The sequence below is a fragment of the Delphinus delphis genome, chromosome 12, assembly GCF_949987515.2.
Source record: "Delphinus delphis chromosome 12, mDelDel1.2, whole genome shotgun sequence".
Lineage (NCBI taxonomy): Eukaryota > Metazoa > Chordata > Mammalia > Artiodactyla > Delphinidae > Delphinus > Delphinus delphis.
In genome coordinates, this window is record NC_082694.2 from 54,438,285 (window position 1) to 54,460,402 (window position 22,118).

At 39.6% G+C, this 22,118-nt stretch overlaps 2 protein-coding genes across 6 annotated transcripts in view; one reads left to right on the forward strand and one right to left on the reverse strand.

Annotated features, from left to right (window-relative positions):
- CAMKMT (calmodulin-lysine N-methyltransferase) overlaps positions 1–4,588 on the reverse strand; it is a 397,264-nt gene extending 392,676 nt beyond the window's left edge. The window contains exon 1 of one of the 2 annotated variants that reach the window (XM_060026700.1): positions 4,439–4,588. In XM_060026700.1, coding sequence (XP_059882683.1) covers positions 4,439–4,576 — 138 coding nt within the window. In that variant the 5' untranslated portion in view covers positions 4,577–4,588. Of the gene's footprint in view, positions 1–590; positions 699–4,438 lie in introns of those variants that run through there. The other variant, XM_060026701.1, reaches the window with a different exon arrangement.
- A 446-nt stretch (positions 4,589–5,034) lies between these two features.
- Positions 5,035–22,118, forward strand: part of PREPL (prolyl endopeptidase like) — a 54,131-nt gene continuing 37,047 nt past the window's right edge. The window contains exons 1-2 of one of the 4 annotated variants that reach the window (XM_060026694.1): positions 5,035–5,199; positions 6,489–7,013. In XM_060026694.1, coding sequence (XP_059882677.1) covers positions 6,795–7,013 — 219 coding nt within the window. In that variant the 5' untranslated portion in view covers positions 5,035–5,199; positions 6,489–6,794. The other 3 variants (XM_060026696.1, XM_060026698.1, XM_060026695.1) reach the window with 3 other exon arrangements.

A 22,118-nucleotide genomic window follows, 5' to 3' on the forward strand; every position in this document is an offset into this window, starting at 1 on the left:
TGTATAAAATGTTGTCAACAAATAATTCTCTATGCAAAAAAAAAAAGAGTGAAAAAGCACGAATAACCTTGCTCAGCCCCTGCTGCAGAAAGTGATCCAAGTGATGCCAATAAAAACCAATGAAGAGTCCATCCCTCAATTCTTCACTTATGTAGGGATCTAAACCACAACCCTCAGTGCAAGATCTACAAGCACATCACACAACCATTCTTAAGACATGCTCTCTTGGTGTCTGTCTGCCATTTTCTACAAGGGAATCAGAAGGCCTAAAAAGAGCACAAAATACAGTACATCTCTAGTAACTGATTCTCTGGATTAACAAACACTCTCCATTCCCTCTATTAAATATTCAGACTGGACCACGTGAACTGAATAGTGTCAGTGCACAATCCTGCCCTTCCCTGTTGAGTTGCTTGCCAAGTTAACTGTCCTTCTTCACAAGCTTTTTTATACCACCTGTTGGTATTGTCATGAATTAAATATTACAAAAACTAATGGAATAATAATTATTAGGAAGAAGGTCTTAAAGAAATCTAGTCCCACTCTCTCATTTACAAATGAGAAAACTGAGGTCCAAAGAGGGTGCTCACCATCATACAAATAGTTAAGGGTGGTAGATCTGGGACTAAAATCAATTGTATGAAATTCTGTTCCAGAAATCATGCTGTCTCTTTCCGCATTGACAGTCTCAAACATATATCATCCTGCTTTAATTTAAATTGTACTGTGAGGGACTTCCCTGGCGGTCCAGTGGTTAAGACTCTGTGCTTCCAATGCAGGGGGCACAGTTTCGATCCCTGGTTGGGGAACTAAGATCCCACACGTCGCGAGGCACAGCCAAAAAACTAAAAAAATAAAAAAAAATTTAATTAAAAAAATAAAAATAAATTGTACTGTGAAATATTCCATTAATCAGACTCTTCAGCCAAGTATTCAGACCTCTAGGCCCCATTATTCATTCTGTAGGTGGTTGTGAGATGTGTGTAAGCATGTAATGGTCATTTGCTACTTTTTCATCTGCTCTACATCCCTTCCCCTTGGGAAATGCCCCTCCCTCTCCCTATGCAATAATGGTAGGGTTATTTTCCCTGCCACAGGGTGGGCTCATGACGCAGGCCAAAGTGCACTAGTCTCCTAGACACAGCAGTTGGTGCAAACTTCGCCTCTTAGAGTTCTTTGGAGGAAATGATTTGGGTGTTGGGGAAAAGGGTTATTTCTTCTGGATCACTAGCTGGGTGGATGATGAAGTTGCCAACAGCTATCTTTGCCATCAGGTAATGAGACACAACAAAGAGAAAAATATTACGGAATATCCACAGCCTCTATTGATATTGATCCATAGACTCTCAGACCTCATATGATTAAAGTGGGCACTAGACTCAAAAGTCAGCAATTTTCCATGTTGAGGCAGGAGATAGATGGGCCCCAGGGTGAGCAGCCAGAGTTCATCCCCTGTGGACAGATACTCCAAAATAGCAGGAGGGAGAAGAGCTAAGCCCTGCCCAGATAAGAGATAAAAGACCACATATTCCTCATTCTTGAAGCCAAGGAGACCTTCTCCACTACACACGCCCAGAAAGGCTCCCTGAAGGTCAAAAAGGGAGGGGGTGCTACCCCATAGTAAGTGATGCCATCCTACCCATACACCTCTTCGCTGGAATCCATCTTGGCTAAGAGATGCACGCACACACACATGGGAGGACCCTGAGATATACCGATATGGACTCAGAACCAGACAAAGCAAGATGATTGGAAACCCAGAAGAAATGCCCCATAAAAGTGATTCAAACTACCACGAGGACACAACTCTCTCTCTGAGCTCGCCCATGTGTCTATCCACAGGTACTCTTTTCCTCCTAATAAACACTTGTTTCACTACTTTCCATCTCTATGTGGAAATTCACTTCTACAACAGCTGATGGACCAGGGCCTTGTCACTGGCCACTGGTCCCTTGTGGTCTAGTGGCTAAGATTCAGCACTCTCACTGCCATGGCCCAACCTCAGTCTCCGGCCATGAACCAAAATCCTGCTTCAAGCCACTGCAGGCTGAGGCCACCCAAGAGCAATGTGACCTAGTATCAGATGATGAACTAGGACAACCAGGTTTTCTCTCAAAAATGTTAATTATAAAACATAGAAAATATTGAACAGTTAAGGTGAAGGGCCATGAGATAGCACTGGAGCCCTAGTGGAAAGAGAATTGTGAGGGAGAAAACAAGGAGACATAGCAGATGTCATGAAGATGTCACGTAAGAGAGAGAAAAAGAATTGCATATCTTTAGCATTGTTTAGATTCCTCACAGTTTTCCAGTTGGATGCTAACAAGATGCAAATGGTCCATTCATTTAAAACATATTTACTAAGAGCCTGCAAATGTTTAAAATACATGGAAGATTCGATTATTATAGAAAAATATTCACTTTCTCCCCTGCTCCCTCAAAGAAAAAAACATACTTCTCTGCCTCCTAACTTTAGGCTTGGCTAAGTATCTTACTTTGGCCAACAGGATATTAGTAGGTGCTTAAAATGTGTTTCAGTGGTTGCGTTTGCTCTCTTATACCTCTGTCGTCACTACGAGAACATGTCAGCCCAGAATTAGAGGCATGTGGACCAAGCATGCAGCATAGAGCCACTCAGCTGATCACAGCCTATGTCAGTCAACTCCCAGGTGGCCCACAAACAGAATAAATGCTCACTGTTGAATGCGGTTGTGACAGTGTAGTTATTTGTTACTCACTGATACAATACACTGAGGATGAGATGCTGTGGGCCACTTAAAGACTGTCCCTTACTCAGCCTTTCCACAATATGTAACAGTATCTACTAAAAATCAACTAGCGAGAGCCGGTGCAGGAGATGGAGATTAATAAAATATCACCTTTTCCCAGGAAGAACTCCTATTGTAGTGAGAAAGTTGGGCTCTGATCAAATGATCATAAAATAATGTGATATGAGGTTCACCCATATAGTGAGCTGAAGGTCTAACTCAGCCAGAGGAGTCAGCAGAGCCTTCACGTAGGAGGAGATTGAAATAGAGGTCTGAAGGATAACAGTCATTCATCAAGTAGAGAAGTAGAAAGACTCTAAACAGCGGGCACATGTATACCAAAACATTAAACTTCAAAGCATGTGAGGAGTTCAAGGGTCAGCCATAGCTGAAACTTATCCTTATTCTAATGTAGACAACAATTCAGAATGAATATAAGAGATGGTCAACTAGAATTTTTACTAGGAATTACTGAAGTCGTCACGATAAGATTTGATTGATCATTTTAAGGCCCTAATTTACTATTCTGATACTTTAAATTTAGTTGATGTTTATTTCACTATAGAAATTTCCTACAGATAATGATCTATGAGGACTTGCATTTTATTATCCTATAATACCATTTGTAACATTAATTGCAAAACCAGATCATTAATGCCCTGCAAAGGCTTTCAATGCATCAGCAAACAAATGATCTTTGAGTTGTCATGACAGCACTGGAAGGCCACTGTATGAAAAGGTGACTCGATACAATTGCAAACAAAGTAACCGCCAAAATACTAAAAGCACAATCTCAAGTAACCTGGCAATAGCTGGGAAACTCTCCTCGAAATATAAGTCAGAAATGGAAAATGTCCTGTTGAATAAAGTGTTCCGCAGGACACCCCAGGCAGAAGCATAACACTGGGATGTAAACAATAAACAGATTTCACTTCAAGCAGTTTGGAAAGAGCGTCAGTGTCGTCAAATCAGAAAATCTTCAAACCTGCATACGACTGAAGTTACCAGCAACAGTAGCAACTTTTAAGTGCTAAAAGATAACCGCCAGTAAAAAAATCAACACACTTAGACACCGAGAATCTCTCTGATCTCTTCAAACCGTAAGATAAACACGCAACTTTCGCGTGAAAGCGAAGCGGGAGGGCGCCGGGGCAGCTCTTGCAACTCCCTTCGCTCTCCGCTCCACGAAAGAAACCGAAGCAACACGTGCAACGTCACTGTCCCAACACAGTCAACCATGCTGATCACCAAGAGAGGGGACAGATTTGGAGCTAGAACCAGGCTAGGAGTTAAGAAGCAAGGGGAAGAAACCAGGGGAAGAAAGTAAAACAGAAGCAGGAACGAACAGTATGGACCGGGGAGCGGCGATGCCACCGACCCTACTGGCGAGCAAGGAGAAAAGTCCCTCAGATGCAGACTAATGTCTAGAAAGGGATCTTCTCCTTCGAGCTGAGTTTCCCAGGACTCAGCCTCGGCTGCCCCCTCCCTGCCCAATGCCACCTGATACCTCCTTTTGGCGCGACCCTTAGGTGAACCAAGGGGGCGCTTTTCAGGAGGCTCCCAGCAAAACTGTGAGGGAACTCCCAGAGCTGCCAAGGGGAGAGTAGCTGCCTGTCGCTTGCGAGGGGAGTGGCCAAAGGCAAAAGTGAGTCGAGAGGGCTCTACCTTACCTGCCGCAGGAGCTTCCACCGGGCAGCACCCAAGGGTCCCGAGATTGCGGGTCCCTGAGCGGCGCTGCTGCTTGTCCGGCCCTCGCCCGCTGCGCGCTCAGCCTGGCCGGCCCCTCCGTCCGCGACTCGAGACTCCATCCGGCTGGAGCTGGCGAGATACCGCCGCCACAGCTCCCCCCTGCCAGGACCTGCCTACTTCTTCCCTGTCAGGATCTGTGACGCCGGGGTTCCCTCCCACTGCCCTAGCGCGCGCTCTCTCCCCGAATTCCGCATTTCCGGTAGTCGCGTCTCCTTAGCAACCAGGGCAGCGCGGCTCTCGCCACTGCACCATTTCGCTGGTGGCCATCTTGAGTGAGGGCAGACCGGAGAGTGAGGGAACTGTGGCAGACCTAGTGCGACACCGCCCCCTTTGGTTCCCTTCTCTCCTGTTTCATCTCGAGCTCTGAAGACTAGCAAAGAACCAAAAGGCTTATATCTTTGAGCGTTAATGAACCCAGGAGAAGTTAAAAACAAAAAATTCCTGACCACAATAAAGATGGCGGAATCCACTTAGCGCTCGTGCCAGACGGCGGTTACGTAGACGGCGTGCTGCAAACCAGCTCCGGGCGGTTCTGGGTAGGCTGTCGTTCCGCTAGCTGCAGAACGCAGACTTCGGCTGACCGTGACTGAGGTGGGAGCTGCGCTCCTTCCTGAGAGCATCGGGTTCTCCGGCCTGCCTTCACTCGTTTCGGTGTCTAGAGCGAGACTGACTTTCAGTTTGCGTACGTATGGGGGGCGTAGGCTGGGAGTCTCTTCCCTTCACCCCGTCCTCACCCCCACCCAACCATCCCTCAGTCCCTTGGTCCTAGCTTTTTGACCCATGTCCCTTCACTGCGTGGCACATGGTACCGCTCCCTCTCACACTCGGATGCACAGGGAAAACGAACGGTTTCTCCCAGGAACACCCATTCGTCTACCCTACCCCTATCCCCAGCCTTGCCTACTGTCTTTTCCCAGTGGGTGAAAGATGGATGGATGGAGGCTGCGGGCACGGATGTAGTGGTTTAGGGCCTTTATTTTATTTTCTTTTATTTTACTTTGTTTTTGCTGGTGTCAACTGCACATCCCCTATACCCACTCCCCCGTTATTTTGCTGCGACATAGAAAGAGGTTAAGAGGGGCAGGGGCGTCGTAGCGGATCCGAGCTGTGGTAAAGCTGACGCACTATTGTATAATACCTTTGATACCGAGGAGCAATTTGTGGAAGACTTCCATGACGACATTCAACAGTGTGCAACATACCTAGATTTTTCCTGCCCTAAAAATAGTAGCCACCGTTTATTTAGTGGTTACTACGTGCCAGACACTTCATTAAGATTTTAACATAAATTGTTTCATTCTTAGAATAGCTATTTCATAGAGTAAGTGGGATCATTATCTCTGTTTTGCAGATGATGAAACTAAGCACAGGTGGTAAGTGCAGGAATGAAGACCTGAACCCAGGTTTCTCTGACTTAACTACTTACTAGCTTTACTTACCTTGATAGGTTAATAAGCACCAGCTTCCCAACAGAAAACAGGTGGCGTCATATTTCATGTGTGCCTCCTGAAGTGTTTTTTGTTTTTTTCAACTAAAGAGCTAAACACCTTTTTGACATTAAAGTCCAGTTGTTGTTTTGTCCAGATAGACTTATTGCTCTACTATTACTGTTCAGGTGACCTGGGGTAGTTGCTTAAACCTTCCTGAGCCACAGTTTGCTCACCTGTAAGGCCAACATCATAATAGCTACTCTATCAGGTCCCTATGAAGTTTAAATTAAATGAAGTATATAAAAGCATGTGGCACGAAGCAAACACTCAATAAATACTAATCCCTTCTCCTCTACCTTTATTAAGTGATTGGACTTTTCCAGTTTATCCTCCACATACAAACCAAAGATAAGTTATGAATTATGTGAAATCAAAGCCGTTTTGCCTTTAAAAGCCCTCAGAGTTCCTGAGATGCCTCCATTAAGTCCATGTATTTATTTGCAAATTTTTATTTTGTTTTTTTGTTTTCTGTTTGTTTTAGTTTGCCCATGTGTGTACCAGAATCAGTGCTGTTTGTGCCTGACAGGATTGACTTTACAAATGAGACATTTATGTCACATCTGCCAAGAAGTGTGATTTAAATTTAACTTTTACAAGTTTTCAGATACTTTGAGTTATCAGCTGTCTGCGGTTATTTGTAACTGGAGGGGTACACAGCCCCAAAGGGGAGGGATAAGAACTGCAGATCTTAGATGCTCTAAGAACCCACTACTATATAATCATTCCTATGAAAATCATTCATGTGCTGGCAGCCCCAAAGGGAGCATAAACCAGGGACTTTGATATCATGCAGCAGAAGAGCAAATTATTTCTCCAGGCTTTGAAGTATAGTATTCCTCACCTTGGGAAATGCATGCAGAAACAGCACGTGAATCACTGTAACTTCGCTGATCATTATTACAATAGAATAAAATTGAAAAAATATCACCTAACCAAGTGTCTGCAGAATAAACCCAGGATATCAGAGTTAGCAAGAAACATCCCAAGTCGGAACTTCTCATGTAAGGTATGGACTGTTTAAGTTAACCTATGTGTAGGCCTTTAAGATTAATTTTAGTTTAAAAATAAAGAATGGGTTGGATATCAGTTACTAATTTTGTCAGTAATTCTGGTTTGATTTTTAAATATTCAGGCTTAATTGTAGTCATATATATATGTATAAAAGAATGTATACATATATATTTATAGAGCTCTAATGTAATATATAAAACTGTAGATTTATAAAAAACGATTCACCTTAAGAACTCCTTATTGTGCCTGCCAGTGCAATTCAAAGTATAATTTGGCTTTCTAAAATTCCTAGACTAACATAATAGCTCTTAATAAAAATCTAATAATATGCTGATTGTTTTATGAATCCCAAATTAGGAAACTTCAGTAAAGACCATGTAATTGTGTTACTTCTCTGTAAAAAAAAAAAAAAAAAAACAACGAAAAAGCGATTTGCATTTTATACCACTTGTGTACTTCAGGAAGATGCTTTCAGACCATTGTACTCTGGCCAGACCCCAAGCTGTGGGCATGACCTCAACTTTGAGGACCTGTTGCTCGTGTATGTAGAATGACCACATATCCTGGGTTGCCTCCGACAGTCTCAGTCTACACATATTTTCCCTATGTTATTATTAATAGTGTCCCCTTTCCTCTCAGAAGTGTCTTGCTTAGGATAGTAAATTATATGTGCATCCTAATTATTTGAGATTAAGCTATTTATGCTGCTCTTTGACACCCCTCCCCTACCTCATACTTGCTATGTTGCTTAGATTCCTTAAATTGTGTTTGGGGGTGATATTCTTGCAATATTTAATGTATTTTGTTATTTTAATATCTTAATTTCTGGTTTTAATTGTTTTGTTACATACTAATATTTTTAGTCTGTTTTGGCTTATTTTTTATTGTAGTGAAATATAGGTAACAAAATTTTCCACTTTAACCATTTTTAAATGTATAATTCAGTGGCATTAATTACATCACAGTGTTGTACAGCTGTTACAACTATTTGCAAAACCCTGTCCTCACCTGAAAAAAATACCCATTAAGCAAGAACTCCCCACTGCTGCTTTCCTGAGCCCCTGGAAACCTTTAATCTACTTTCTATCTCTATGAATTTCCCTATTCTAGATAATTCATATAGGTGGAATTATATAATATCCTTTTGTGTTTGGCTTATTTCACTTAGCATAATGTTTTCAAGGTTCATTCGTATTGTAGCGTATCTGGGAAATTTGTTCCTTTTAGTGGCTGAATAATATTCCATTATATGTATATACCACATTTTGTTTATCCATTCATCTGTTGACAGACACTTGAGCAGCTTCATCTGTTTAGAAAAATGATATTTTTAATATTCTCTTCAATTCTTCTGGTTTTTAATTTAATTTTTGCTCTTTTCGTAGCTCATACTTATTTGTTATGGGGAGTTTGGGGGGAGTTTTGTTGTTTGCTTTCAACTTTATCTGTTAGTCCTAGAATTTTACTCTTTACACTTAAGTCATTCTAATTTTTCTTTTTATAGCATCTTATTTAGCACTTTCTGTACTCAAATTTTTTATGTCTTTTATTTCATTTTTATTTCTGTGTGTGTGTATTTGCACACGGGTCCTACTTTAGAAAGATAAACTTTAAAATTTTACCTATTGGACACATTTTAGCATTTAGATCTTTTTACTTTGAATTGTGTTTAGAACACTTTGTCATCTTGTACTTTTATCTTAAGTCTTAGTTTATAAATAGTAGACAGAAATTACCATCAGAGTGACAGCTGTGAGATTAGCTCACACCCTGTGCAGGAGTTGAACTATTTTTTCCCTCCATTTGTCCCTGAAGCAACTTTTCAGTTCTCTTTCATGGAATCCTGTCACCTGGAAGCTTTAACCTGATTCAGTGACTCCAAGAAAAGGAGCTTTATTAATAATTCTTTCACCTGGTAGTGGTCCTGCTTTCACATGTCATATATCAACCATTCCTTCTGTGAGAAATGATATGTTATAAAAACTGCGGTCTCTGTCCTTTACGATCACTGGGACCTGAGGAAGCTGTGAATAGACCTGTAGTCAAGAATGCACATTTAAGTAAACATCCAGTCAGTTCCAACTTTGTCCACTCCTATGCGAATGACAAATTAGAAAAAGTAATTAGTGCCTGTAGACAAATTAAAATATATTTACTTAAAGACTTATAAGTTAACTAAAGAGTAAGAGAGGGCAGCCTGTGTAATATCATAGAAATGCCAGAAAGCAAGAGATCTAGCCGTCACTGGTGTGTCTGTGAACTAGTCAGAACTCATCTTTCTGACTGGAAATAGGGGAGTTTCAACTTGGTGTTCTCTAAAAGTCCTCCAAATGCTAAAATTTCGTGATTTTCTATCTCTACCTTGTTACCTTACCAACAAATTGCCATCTATACATTTGGGACTCTAGTACCAACTCCTGCAGTCAGGCTGTGTGTCAGAAATCCTGGGGAACTTTTTAGAAATGCAAGTCCCTGGATGTCACCCCACATGTGCTGGATCAGAATCTCTAATGGCTGAGGCCTAGGGATCTCTTGTTTTGTTTTAAGTTCCTCAACTAATTCTGAAATTCTCAGTCTGCCAGTGACAGTGGACCTGCATTTAGGAACTAGACACATTTGTGATCAAATGTTGCTGACCTAAACCTCATTGAATTCATTTAGTTCTGAAGTTCTTACTGGCAGATACTTTGACTTTCCATTTTACATTAGCCACATGGCAAGAGGAACTTATTCCATTGCACTCATGCACCAGCTAGTAATATTCAAAGACTAGCATCAAACCAGATACCACATTTCTTTATCTTTCACATCATCCTATTCTGCTCTGCCTACAAAAATAATTCCTAAAATCTTTGATCATGATAAATTGAATGATATACAAAAGGAAAACCAAGTAAGGAAAAGAAAATGCTTAAACATTTGTTCATTGACTCTCTGCAATATAGATTAGCAGTTCTTACAGTAGTTTCTAAGGTAGATAGGTTGACAGATACCTCCTTCACTGGCACTAGTGATCTATGATTTGTGGGATCACTGGTTCTCACAGGTTCAAAACATCATCAGGAAAGCCAGAAAGAAAAGAAAAATTGTACTCTCACAGTAGTTTTTTTTTTTTAATAATAGTTCATGAAGTGGGACAGCATTGTAGCTACCACTTCTTTTTTTAATTTAATTTATTTTTTTATACAGCAGGTTCTAATTAGTCATCCATTTTGTACACATCAGTGTATACATGTCAATCCCAATCTCCCAATTCATCACACCACCTCCTCCCACCCCCACCACTTTCCCCCCTTGGTGTCCATACGTTTGTTCTCTACATCTGTGTCTCAATTTCTGCTCTGCAAACCGGTTCATCTGTACCATTTTCTAGGTTCCACATATATGCGTTAATATACAATATTTGTTTTTCTCTTTCTGACTTGTTTCATTGTGTATGACAGTCTCTAGATGTGTCCACGTCTCTACAAATGACGCAATTTCGTTCCTTTATGTGGCTGAGTAATATTCCATTGTATATATGTACAACATCTTTATCCATTCATCTTTCAATGGGCATTTAGGTTGTGTCCATGATCCGGCTATTGTAAATAGTGCTGCAGTGAACATTGGGGTGTATGTGTCTTTTTGAATTATGGTTTTCTCTGGGTATATGCCCAGTAGTGGGGTTGCTGGGTCATATGGTAATGCTATTTTTAGTTTTTTAAGGAACCTCCATACCGTTCTCCATAGTAGTTGTATCAATTTACATTCCCACCAACAGTGCAAGAGGGATCCCTTTCTCAACACCCTCTCCAGCATTTGTTGTTTGTAGATTTTCTGATGATACCCATTCTAACCAGTGTGAGGTGATACCTCATTGTAGTTTTGATTTGCATTTCTCTATTAGTGATGTTGTAAAACTTTTCATGTGCTTCTTGGCCATCTGTATGTCTTCTTTGGAGAAATGTCTATTTAGGTCTTCTGCCCATTTTTGATTGGGTTGTTTTTTTAATATTGAGCTGGATGAGCTGTTTATATATTTTGGAGATTAATCCTTTGTCCGTTGATGCATTTGCAAATATTTTCTCCCATTCCGAGGGTTGTCTTTTCGTCTTGTTTATGGTTTCCTTTGCTGTGCGAAAGCTTTGAATTTTCACTAGGTCCCATTTGTTTACTTTTGTTTTTATTTCCATTACTCTAGGAGGTGGATCAAAAAAGACCTTGCTGTGATTTATGTCAAAGAGTGTTCTTCCTATGTTTTCCTCTAAGAGTTTTATAGTGCCCGGTCTTACATTTAGGTCTCTTATCAGTTTTCAGTTTATTTTTGTGTATGGTGTTAGGGAGTGTTCTAATTTCATTCTTTTACATGGAGCTGTCCAGTTTTCCCAGCACCACTTGTTTAAGAGACTGTCTTTTCTCCATTGTATATCCTTGCCTCCTTTGTCATAGATTAGTTGACCATAGGTGTGTGGGTTTATCTCTGGGCTTTCTATTCTGTTCCATTGATCTATATTTCTGTTTTTGTGTCAGTACCATATTGTCTTGATGACTGTAACTTTGTAGTATAGTCTGAAGTCAGGGAGTCTGATTCCTCCAGCTCCGTTTGTTTCCCTCAAGACTGCTTTGACTATTTGGGGTCTTTTGTGTCTCCATACAAATTTTAAGGTTTTTTGTTTTAGTTCTGTAGAAAAAATGCCATTGGTAATTTGATAGGGATTGCATTGAATGTGTAGATTGCTTTGCGTAGTATAGTCATTTTCACAATATTGATTCTTCCAACCAAGAACATGGGCTCTCTCTCCATCTGTTGGTATCATCTTTAATTTCTTTCATCAGTGTCTTATAGTTTTCTGCATAAAGGTCTTTTGTCTCCCTAGGTAGGTTTATTCCTAGGTATTTTATTCTTTTTGTTGCAGTGGTAAATGGGAGTGTTTCCTTAATTTCTCTTTCAGATTTTTCATCATTAGTGTATCGGAATGCAGGAGATTTCTGTGCATTAATTTTGTATCCTGCAACTTTACCAAATTCATTGATTAGCTCTAATAGTTTTCTGGTGGCATCTTTAGGATCCTCTATGTATAGTATCATATCATCTGCAAACAGTGACAGTTTTACTTCTTTCCCAATTTGCATTCCTTTTATTTCTTTTTGTACTCTGGTTGCCGTGGCTAGGACTTCCAAAACTATGTTGAATAATAGTGGTGAGAGTGGACATCCTTGTCTTGTTCCTGATCTTAGAGGAAATGCTTTCAGTTTTTCACCATTGAGAATGATGTTGGCTGTGGGTTTGTCATATATTGCCTTTATTTTGTTGAGGTAGGTTCCCTCTATGCCCACTTTCTGGAGAGTTTTTATCATAAATGGGTGTTGAATTTTGTCAAAACCTTTTTCGGTATCTATCGATATGATCATATGGGTTTTATTCTTCAATTTGTTAATATGGTGTATCACATTGATTGATTTGCATATTTTGAAGAATCCTTGCATCCCTGGGATAATTCCCACTTCATCATGGTGTATGATCCTTTCAATGTGTTGTTGGATTCTATTTGCTAGTATTTTGTTGAGGATTTTTGCATCTATATTCATCAGTGATATTGGTCTGTAATTTCCTTTTTTTGTGACATCTTTGTCAGGTTTTGGTATCAGGGTGATGGTAGCCTCGTAGAATGGGGTTGGGAGTGTTCCTTCCTCTGCAATTTTTTAGAAGAGTTTGAGAAGAATGGGTGTTAGCTCTTCTCTAAATGTTTCATAGAATTCACCTGTGAAGCCATTTTGTCCTGGACTTTTGTTGGTTAGAAGATTTTTAATCACAGTTTCAGTTTCATTACTTGTGATTGGTCTGTTCATATTTTCTATTTCTTCCTGGTTCAGTCTTGGAAGGTTACACCTTTCTAAGAATTTGTCCATTTCTTCCAGGTTGTCTGTTTTATTGGCATAGAGTTGCTTGTAGTAGTCTCTTAGTATGCTTTGTATTTCTGTGGTGTCTGTTGTAACTTCTCCTTTTTCATTTCTAATTTTATTGATTTGAGTCCTCTCCCTCTTTTTCTTGATGAGTCTGGCTAATGGTTTATCAATTTTGTTTATCTTCTTAATGAACCAGCTTTTACTTTTATTGATCTTTGCTACTGTTTCCTTCATTTCTTTTTCATTTATTTCTGCTCTGATCTTTATGATTACTTTCCTTCTGCTAACTTTGGGTTTTGTTTGTTCTTCTTTCTCTAGTTCCTATAGGTGTAAGGTTAGATTGTTTATTTAACATTTTTCTTGTTTCTTGAGGTAGGGTTGTATAGCTGTAAACTTCCCTCTCAGAACTGCTTTTGCTGCAGCCATAGGTTTTGGATCATCGTGTTGTTTTTGTCATTTGTCACTCGGTATTTTTTGATTTCCTCTGAGTTCTTCGGTGATCTCTTGGTTATTTAGTAACGTATTGTTTAGCCTCCATGTGTTTGTGTTTTTTACGTTTTTTCCTTGTAATTCATTTCTAATCTTATAGCGTTGTGGTCAGAAAAGATCCTTGATATGATTTCATTTTTCTTAAGTTTACTGTGGCTTGATTTGTGATCCAAGATGTGATCTATCCTGGAGAATGTTCCATGCACAGTTGAGAAGAAAGTGTAATCTGCTGTTTTTGGATGGAATGTCCTATAAACATCAATTAAATTTATTTGGTCTGTTGTGTCATTTAAAGCTTGTGTTTCCTTATTAATTTTTTGTTGGTTCATCTGTCCATTGGTGTAAGTGAGGTGATAAAGTCCCCCGCTATTATTGTGTTACTGTCGATTCCCTCTTTTAGAGCTGTTAGTAATTGCCTTATATATTGAGGTGCTCCTATGTTGGGTGCATGTTTCTTTATAATTGGTATATCTTCCTCTTGGATTGATCCATTGACCATTATGTAGTATCCTTCCTTGTCTCTTATAACATTCTTTATTTTAAAGTCTATTTTATCTGATATGAGTATTGTTACTCCAGCTTTCTTTTGATTTCCATTTGCATGGAATATCTTTTTCCATCCCCTCGCTTTCAGTCTGTATGTGTCCCTAGGTCTGAAATGGGTCTCTTGTAGACAGCATATATATGGGTCTTGTATTTGTATCTATTCAGCAAGCCTGTGTCTTTTGGTTGGAGCACTTAATCCATTCACGTTTAAGGTAGTTATTGATATGTATGTTCCTATGACCATTTTCTTAATTGTTTTGGGTTTGTTTTTGTAGGTCCTTTTCTTCTCTTGTGTTTCCCACTTAGAGGAGTTCCTTTAGCATTTGTTGTAGAGCTGGTTTAGTGGTGCTGAATTCTCTTAGCTTTTGCTTGTCTGTAAAGCTTTTGATTTCTCCATCGAATCTGAATGAGATCCTTGCTGGTAGAGTAATCTTGGTGGTTGGTTCTTCCCTTTCATCACTTTAAAAATGTCCTGCCACTCCCTTCTGGCTTGAAGAGTCTCTGCTGAAAGATCAGCTGTTAACCTTATGGTAGTTCCCTTGTATGTTATTTGTTGTTTTTCCCTTGCTGCTTTCAGTAATTTTTCTTTGTCTTTAATTTTTGCCAATTTGATTACTATGTGTCTCAGCATGTTTCTCCTTGGGTTTATCCTGTATGGGACTCTCTGCGCTTCCTGGACTTGGGTGGCTGTTTCCTTTCCCACGTTAGGGAAGTTTTCGACTATAATGTTTCCAAATATTTTCTTGCATCTTTTCTCTCTTTTTCTTCTCCTTCTGGGACCCCTATAATGCGAATGTTGTTGCATTTAATGTTGTCCCAGAGGTCTCTTAGGCTGTCTTCGTTCTTTTTTCTTTATTCTGTTCTGCAGCAGTGAATTCCACCATTCTGTCTTCTAGGTCACTTATCCGTTCTTCTGCCTCAGTTATTCTGCTATTCATTCCTTCTAGTGTGTTTTTCATTTCAGTTATGGTATTCTTCATCTCTGTTTGTTTTTTCTTTAATTCTTCTAGATCTTTATTAAACACTTCTTGCATCTTCTCAACCTTTGCCTCCATTCTTTTTCCGATGTCCTGGATCATCTTCACTGTCATTATTTTGAATTCTCTTTCTGGAAGATTGCCTATCTCCGTTTTGTTTAGTTGTTTTTCCAGGGTTTTTTCTTGTTCCATCAACTGGCACATAGCCCTCTGCCTTTTCATCTTGTCTATCTTTCTGTGAATGTGGTTTTTGTTCCACAGGCTGCAGAATTGTATGTAGCTTCCACTTCTTTATTTTTTGTTTTTTTCTCCAGTTTCCATTTACTCTTTAACCTGCTGTAGTATGGCTCCCCTCCTCCATTAAAACCTCTGTCATTGTCACCAAAGATGTAATATATTTCAACCTAGTAGACACTTCCCTTTCCTCATCTCAGAGGTGCTCTCAGCAGATTTGACATGCTTGACCATTCCCTCCTTGAAACACTCTTTTGGCCTCTTGACTCCACGTTTTCCTGGTTTTTCTCCTACTTTACAAAGCAAACCTTCTCAATCTCCTTTTCTAACTTTGCTTCCATATAACTTCTCAACTGCGAAGTTTCTCAGGGCTTGGTCCTGGCGCTTTTTTCTCTCCTTAATTTCTTCCTAAGTAATTTTTTCCATTCGCATGGACTTAGTACCATAGCAGTTATTATTTTCATCCCAGACTCACCTCTGTGCTGCACAGAATTAATCTCCAGTTGGACATCTTACTGACTTCTCAAACTGTCCACAGTTGAACTTCAGCTCTCCCAGCCCTGACTCAGCTCCTCTTTATCTCATGGCTCTGTACTCAGTTGTTCAAGGCAGAACATGGGGAACCATATTTTATTCCTTCTGTTCCTTTACCCTGCCATCACATCCGTTAACAGTGCATACCAAACATGCTTTGTGATTTTTTCCATGTCACTATACCACCTAGCCTGTTATTTACTTAATTATTTTTGTTTAACCAACTTGTCTCATCCCAAGGAATAATAGTAAGTCACCAGTCTGATGTGCTAGTTATAGTCTTTCTAATTAAATATTCATATACTCCAAGTCATGTATACCATCATGTCTGACATGCTTTCAGAAACACATTGCATTAACCTCTAAAATGTATGGTGAATCTTCCATATTTCTCCATCTATACCATCATCACTCACCTGGACAACTGGTGAAGCTACCTAACTAGGTTTCTTGCTTGCATCTTCCCTTCCAACACATTTTCATACATTTAGAAGAGTGATCTTAAAATATAAATTAACTCATGTCACTTTGTAGCTTAAAACCTTTCCAGAAGTTCTTAACACATAAACTCCATTTTCCTAGTCTTGTTCCCCAAGGCTCTGCAAGATCTAGCCCCGATCTCATTTCTTGCCACTTTGCCCACATTCACTTTGGTCAAGCTACAACGGTCATCTCCTGGATCAAAGGACAGAACTCTTTCCCATCTATTTCAGGACCTTTACATACGAATCCCTAATCCCATTCACACCTGCATGTCTAGTTCCTTTTCCTATTTTATGTCTTGATTAAATGTTACCTCCTGAGAAAGGCCATTTCTGACCATGGTAATCAAAGTAACTGAAGCTCATTTTTTACCTTAACCTTGTTTCCTTCTCACTACTTTACCACAGTTATTACTTCAGTGTCCTTTTTTGTTTTGTCTTTGCAGCTGAAATGTAAATTCCATAAGGGCAGGGTCCGTGTCGTCAGTTCCATAATGCTTCCCTATTGTCTGAGACAGTGTATGATATAGTAGTAAATACTGTTGAGTGAATGACTGTCCCCATAAATAGGGGCCTACATCTATTTTATAGAATGCCATTCTGTGGATTGCAGTGTAATTCTTGAACCTAAGTCCCCAAATAAAGGATTGAGCTAGACAAAATAGAAAGAACTGAGAGTGTAGTTAAGGAAATACCAGGCATAGGGAGCAACATTTGTAAGAGCCCCACATCGAGAGAGGGCAATCCCTACAAGTACTGTAGCCAAAATGGTCAAAGATGAACCAGAAAAAGTAAGCAGGGGCCGGATCATGTATAGGCAGTTGTGTAAATCTTGTGAGAAATTTGAACTGCATCCTAAAAGCAATAGAAAGTCATTGAAAAATGTAGATGCAATCAGATTTGCATTTTAGAAGAATCCCTCTGACAGAATTGCAGAAAATAGATTGGAAGTAGGAGGCCTTGTCAGTAAGGTGAATGAAGATGAGAGCCTAAACTAAGGACATAGCCAGAAAAATGGAGAGAAGTGTAAGATTTGAGGGAGGATTGAAGAGATAGAATCAGTCAAACTTCACAGTTACAGTGATTATATTTTATTTGGGGCATTTTAGTAGAATAATAGAGAACATAGGGTGATAATCTCTGATCTATTTGGATTCTAAAATCCAGAAGTCCCTTAACAAAAATATTTACTTATTATTTTTTTTTGCAAAACCTGACCTAAACTGACACAAAGCTACTCTGATCTTTATTTATCCCACTTAGTAGAGTTCCCCAACCAGGGATTGAACCTGGGCCATGGGAGTGAAAGCACCAAGTCCTAACTGCTGAACCGCCAGGGAATTCCCTCCGATTTCTTACTGTATTTGATTGCAGGGTGATATCCCCCTTAACTGGGATAGACATCATGTTAACTTTTCAAAATCACAACATTTGAAAACACATGTGGATCATCTTTACGTTTCGAACAGACTTATTTCACAGTCACATGTATAGCCTTACCGTTACTCAGATGTTAAGGGTGAGGAAGGAGAAGGAGTAAATGTAACTCACTACTGATTTGGAGACTTTACTCATCAGCTGGATATATGAGTCTGGAAGTTGGGGAGAGTGGTCCATGTATAGGTAGTGGTTGAAGCCATAAAAGGCATGACACTGTGTTTACTTCTGTGCTACTTATTATTATTATATAATTATTATTATTTAAATTTTTTTCCTCTTTCCATTACATTGGTAAGTCCCTGAAGACAAAATTTTACAATGTACATCTTTATATGCCCAACACGTAGCATTAAGGACTGCCACATACTAGATAACCAGTAAATGTTTGTGGATGAGTTAATAGTTGAATGAATGATATTTTCTTTTCATGTAACCATAAATTTTACTGCTTGAAGAAAGACTAAAGAAATCATCTAATCTGAGCTTTCTTTAGGTCTTTGGTCTATTTTGAATTTATTTTTTGTACGTGCTATGAGGGGTCAGAGTTTGACTTCATTCTTTTGCTTGTGAATATCCACTTAGCCCAGCATCATTTGTTGAAAAGACTGTTCTTTTCCCATCGAATTTTCTTGGCACGCTTATCAAAAATCTACTGACCATAAATGTAAGGATTTATTTCTGGACTGTTCTATCCTGTTGATCCGTATGTCTGTCCTTAGGCCAGTACTACACTCTTGATTGCCATAACATTCTAGTAAGTTTTGAAATCAGGAAATGTGTGAGTTCTTTCTTTACAAATGAAAAAACTAAAGTCACTGAGCCCAAGATAAAATTTTAAAAAATTATAAAAATTAATGGAGTCAGAACCAAACCTCAGGTAACTTGATTCACATCACCTTTCTTTTAAATATCTTTTATTATAAGTCACTACAGATATATACAAAGAGAGAGAGAATACCATAGCAAATACCCATGTATCCACTACTCAGTGTGACTTTTTTCTTAACCAGAAAAGTTAGATGTATTTGAAGACTCCTATGTGCTTCCCTGATCACATTATCTTCCTTACCTCCCCAGTGGTGATCATTGTCCTTAACCTTTTTCCATTCTTTTTTTTTTTTTTTTTTGTGGTACGCGGGCCTCTCACTGTTGTGGCCTCTCTCGTTGCGGAGCACAGCCTCTGGACGTGCAGGCTCAGCAGCCATGGCTCACGGGCCCAGCCGTTCCGCGGCATGTGGGATCTTCCCGGACCGGGGCACGAACCCATGTTCCCTGCATTGACAGGCGGCCTCTCAACCACTGCGCCACCAGGGAAGCCCCATTGTATTTTTATGTAATTTGATAGCATATATATTTGTATCCACTGATCATATATAATATTGTTTTGCATGTTTTTTTTAGGTAAATAATGTACATACAATTGTATAACTTGCTTTGCTATTCAACATTCTGATTTTGAGGTTCCACATTAATATATGTATCTGTCTCATTTTTTACAACTGCTGCGTAATATTCTATGATATGCCACAATTAATCTGTTTTCTTTGGACAAGCATGTAGGTTGTTTCCAATTTCCAGACTTACCCAAGAAAAAAGCTGCAGAGCACAATCTTGTATGTATCTCCTTATCCATGTGTGCTTGTCTTTCTCTAGAGTCTATATCTAGAATTGGAATTCCTAATTATATTCACATCCTAATGTTTCTTGTTAAATTAATTTCTGAATTGATAGAACTATCTTACACTCAAGATAGAAAGGGATATATAAGAATCCTATCTCTATATCTTGAATAACATTTGATATTATCAGACTTTTTTGCCCTGCTGATGGGTAAATAGTATGTCATTATTGCTTAATTTTCATTGCCCTAATAATGAGGTTGAGCATCTCTTCATGTTTATTGACATCATTGGTTTTGTCTTCCTGAATTGCTTATTGATGATGTTTGACCATTTTTCCTATTGAGTTTGTCTTTTTCTTACTGATTCATAGGAGATTTTTACATATCCTTTGTCTTTTATTTGTGCATAGATATCTTCTCTATATTTGTGCTCTTTTCACTTTGTTTATGATATCTTTTGTTAAATAAGTCTTTAAATTTTTATGTTTTGTGCTCTCTGTGTTTCATTCAATTCAGCAATTATATGTTGAACACCTGCTATGCATCATTCTACCCATTGGGTATATAGCATTGAGCAAAGGAAACAAAGATACCTGCCTTCATGGAGCTTATCATTCTACTTCTAGGGATAGAGAAAGAATAAAAAAATATGTGAGTAAAATATAAAGTATGTCAGAAGCAATAAGTACAATGAAAAATAAAATAGGACAAGGAAATATTAGATAGGCCATGTTGGGATAGGGTGAACTGTGATTTTAGTGGAGTGGTCAAGGCAAGCCTAACTGAGATGACATTTGAGCAATAGCTTCAAGTAGGTGTTTGGGCATAGGGCACAGTAAGTTCTAAGAAAGTAAGGTGGGAGCAAGCCTAACATATTCAAGAAACATCAAAGGGCCAGTGTGGCTCAGAGTAGGTGGTTGAGGGAGGAATGTAGTAGCAGATGAGGTCAGCAAGGTAATGAGGCAAGATCCTTTAGGCTCTTGCAGACCATTATAAGGATTTTTCCTCTTGAGTGAGATGGGAAAACCATTGGATGGGGTTTTGAGTGAAGGAGTGATATAATCTGACTTCAGGCTCACTCTAGTTCCTTTGTTGAAAATAGACTATGGAAGATAGAGGTAGAAACAGAGCATTTTGGCTATTGCAGTAATCCAAAGGAGAAACGATACTGTTACCACCAGCATAGTACAAGGTGAGAAGTGGTCAGATTCTAGATATATCTTGAAAGTAGAATTGACAAGGTTTGCAGATCACTTGATTGTGGCAAGAGAGAAAGACAAAGAAGACTAATACTTTCAAGCATGAGGAGCTTGGAAAGAGTTATTTATGAAAATAGGAAAGATTGCCTACAGAACAGGAGATTTTTGTGGGGAGAGGGAACATGGGGAAGTTGGATGTTCAGTTTTGGACATTTTTTGACATACTTGTTAGACATATAACTTTAGGAGTCCTTTGCACATAAATAGCTTTTAAGGTCATGAGACTGGATGAGATCACCAAAGGAATTAGTGTACACTATAGATAAAGAAGTGGTCCAGAGTATTTTGATGGTAAGAGCCAAGGAGTTGAGTAGGAACTAGCTAAAGACACTGAGAAGGGCCAGTGAGATAGGAGGCAAACAATGAGAATGAGGTGTCCTGGAAGCCAAGTGAAGAAAAGTGTTTTTAGGAGGAAGAGGTGATCAACTGTTTCATAATGCTGATAGGTCAAGTACTGTGAATACCTAGAATTAACATTTGTACTTTGTGATGTAGTGGCTGTCAGTGACCTTTTTTTTTAATGAAGTGATATCTTATTTTTTAAAATTATTTTATATTGGAGTATAGTTCATTAACAGTGTTGTGTTTCAGGTGTACAGCAAAGTGATTCAGTTATACATGTATCTATTCTTTTTCAGATTCTTTTCATACTTAGGTTATTACAGAATATTGAGCAGAGTTCCCTGTACTGTCCTTGTTTGTTATCTATTTTAAATATAGTAGTGTGTATATGTCAATCCCAAACTCCCAATTTATCCCTCCCCCCACCCACCTTTCCCCTTGGTTAGCCATAAGTTTTTCTTTTTTTAAAAAATGTTATTTATTTTTTGGATGCATTGGGTCTTCGTTGCTGCGTGCGGGCTTTTCTCTAGTTGTGGTGAATGGGGGCTACTGTTTGTCGCAGGGCGTGGACTTCTCGTTGCAGTGCATGGGCTTCTCATTGTGGTGGCTTCTCTTATTGCAGAGCACGGGCTCTAGGCATGCGGGCTTCAGTAGTTGCAGCACGTGAGCTCAGTAGTCGCGGCACGCACGCTTCGTAGTTGTGGCGCGTGGGCTCAGTAGTTGTGGCTCATAGGCTGTAGGGCACCTGGGCTTCAGTAGTTGTGGAGCGTGGGCTCTAGAGCTCAGGCTCCATAGTTGTGGCGAACAGGCTTAGTTGCTCCACAGCATGTGGGATCTTCCCAGACCAGGGATCGAACCCATGCCCCCTGCATTGACAGGAAGATTCTTTGTGGCGCCACCAGGGAAGTCCCAAACGATAAGTTTGTTTTCTAAGTCTGTGAGTCTGTTTCAGTTTGGAAATAAGTTCATTTGTATCATTTTTTTTTTTTAATTTTTTTGCGGTACACGGGCCTCTCACTGTTGTGGCCTCTCCTGTTGCGGAGCACAGGCTCCGGACGCGCAGGCTCAGCGGCCATGGCCCACGGGCCCAGCCGCTCCGCGGCATGTGGGATCCTCCCGGACCGGGGCACGAACCCGCGTCCCCTGCATCGGCAGGCGGACTCTCAACCACTGCGCCACCAGGGAAGCCCCTTGTATCATTTTTTTAAGATTCCGCATATAAGTGATGTGGTATGATATTTGCCTTTCTCTGTCTGACTTCACTTAGTATGATAATCTCTGGGTCCA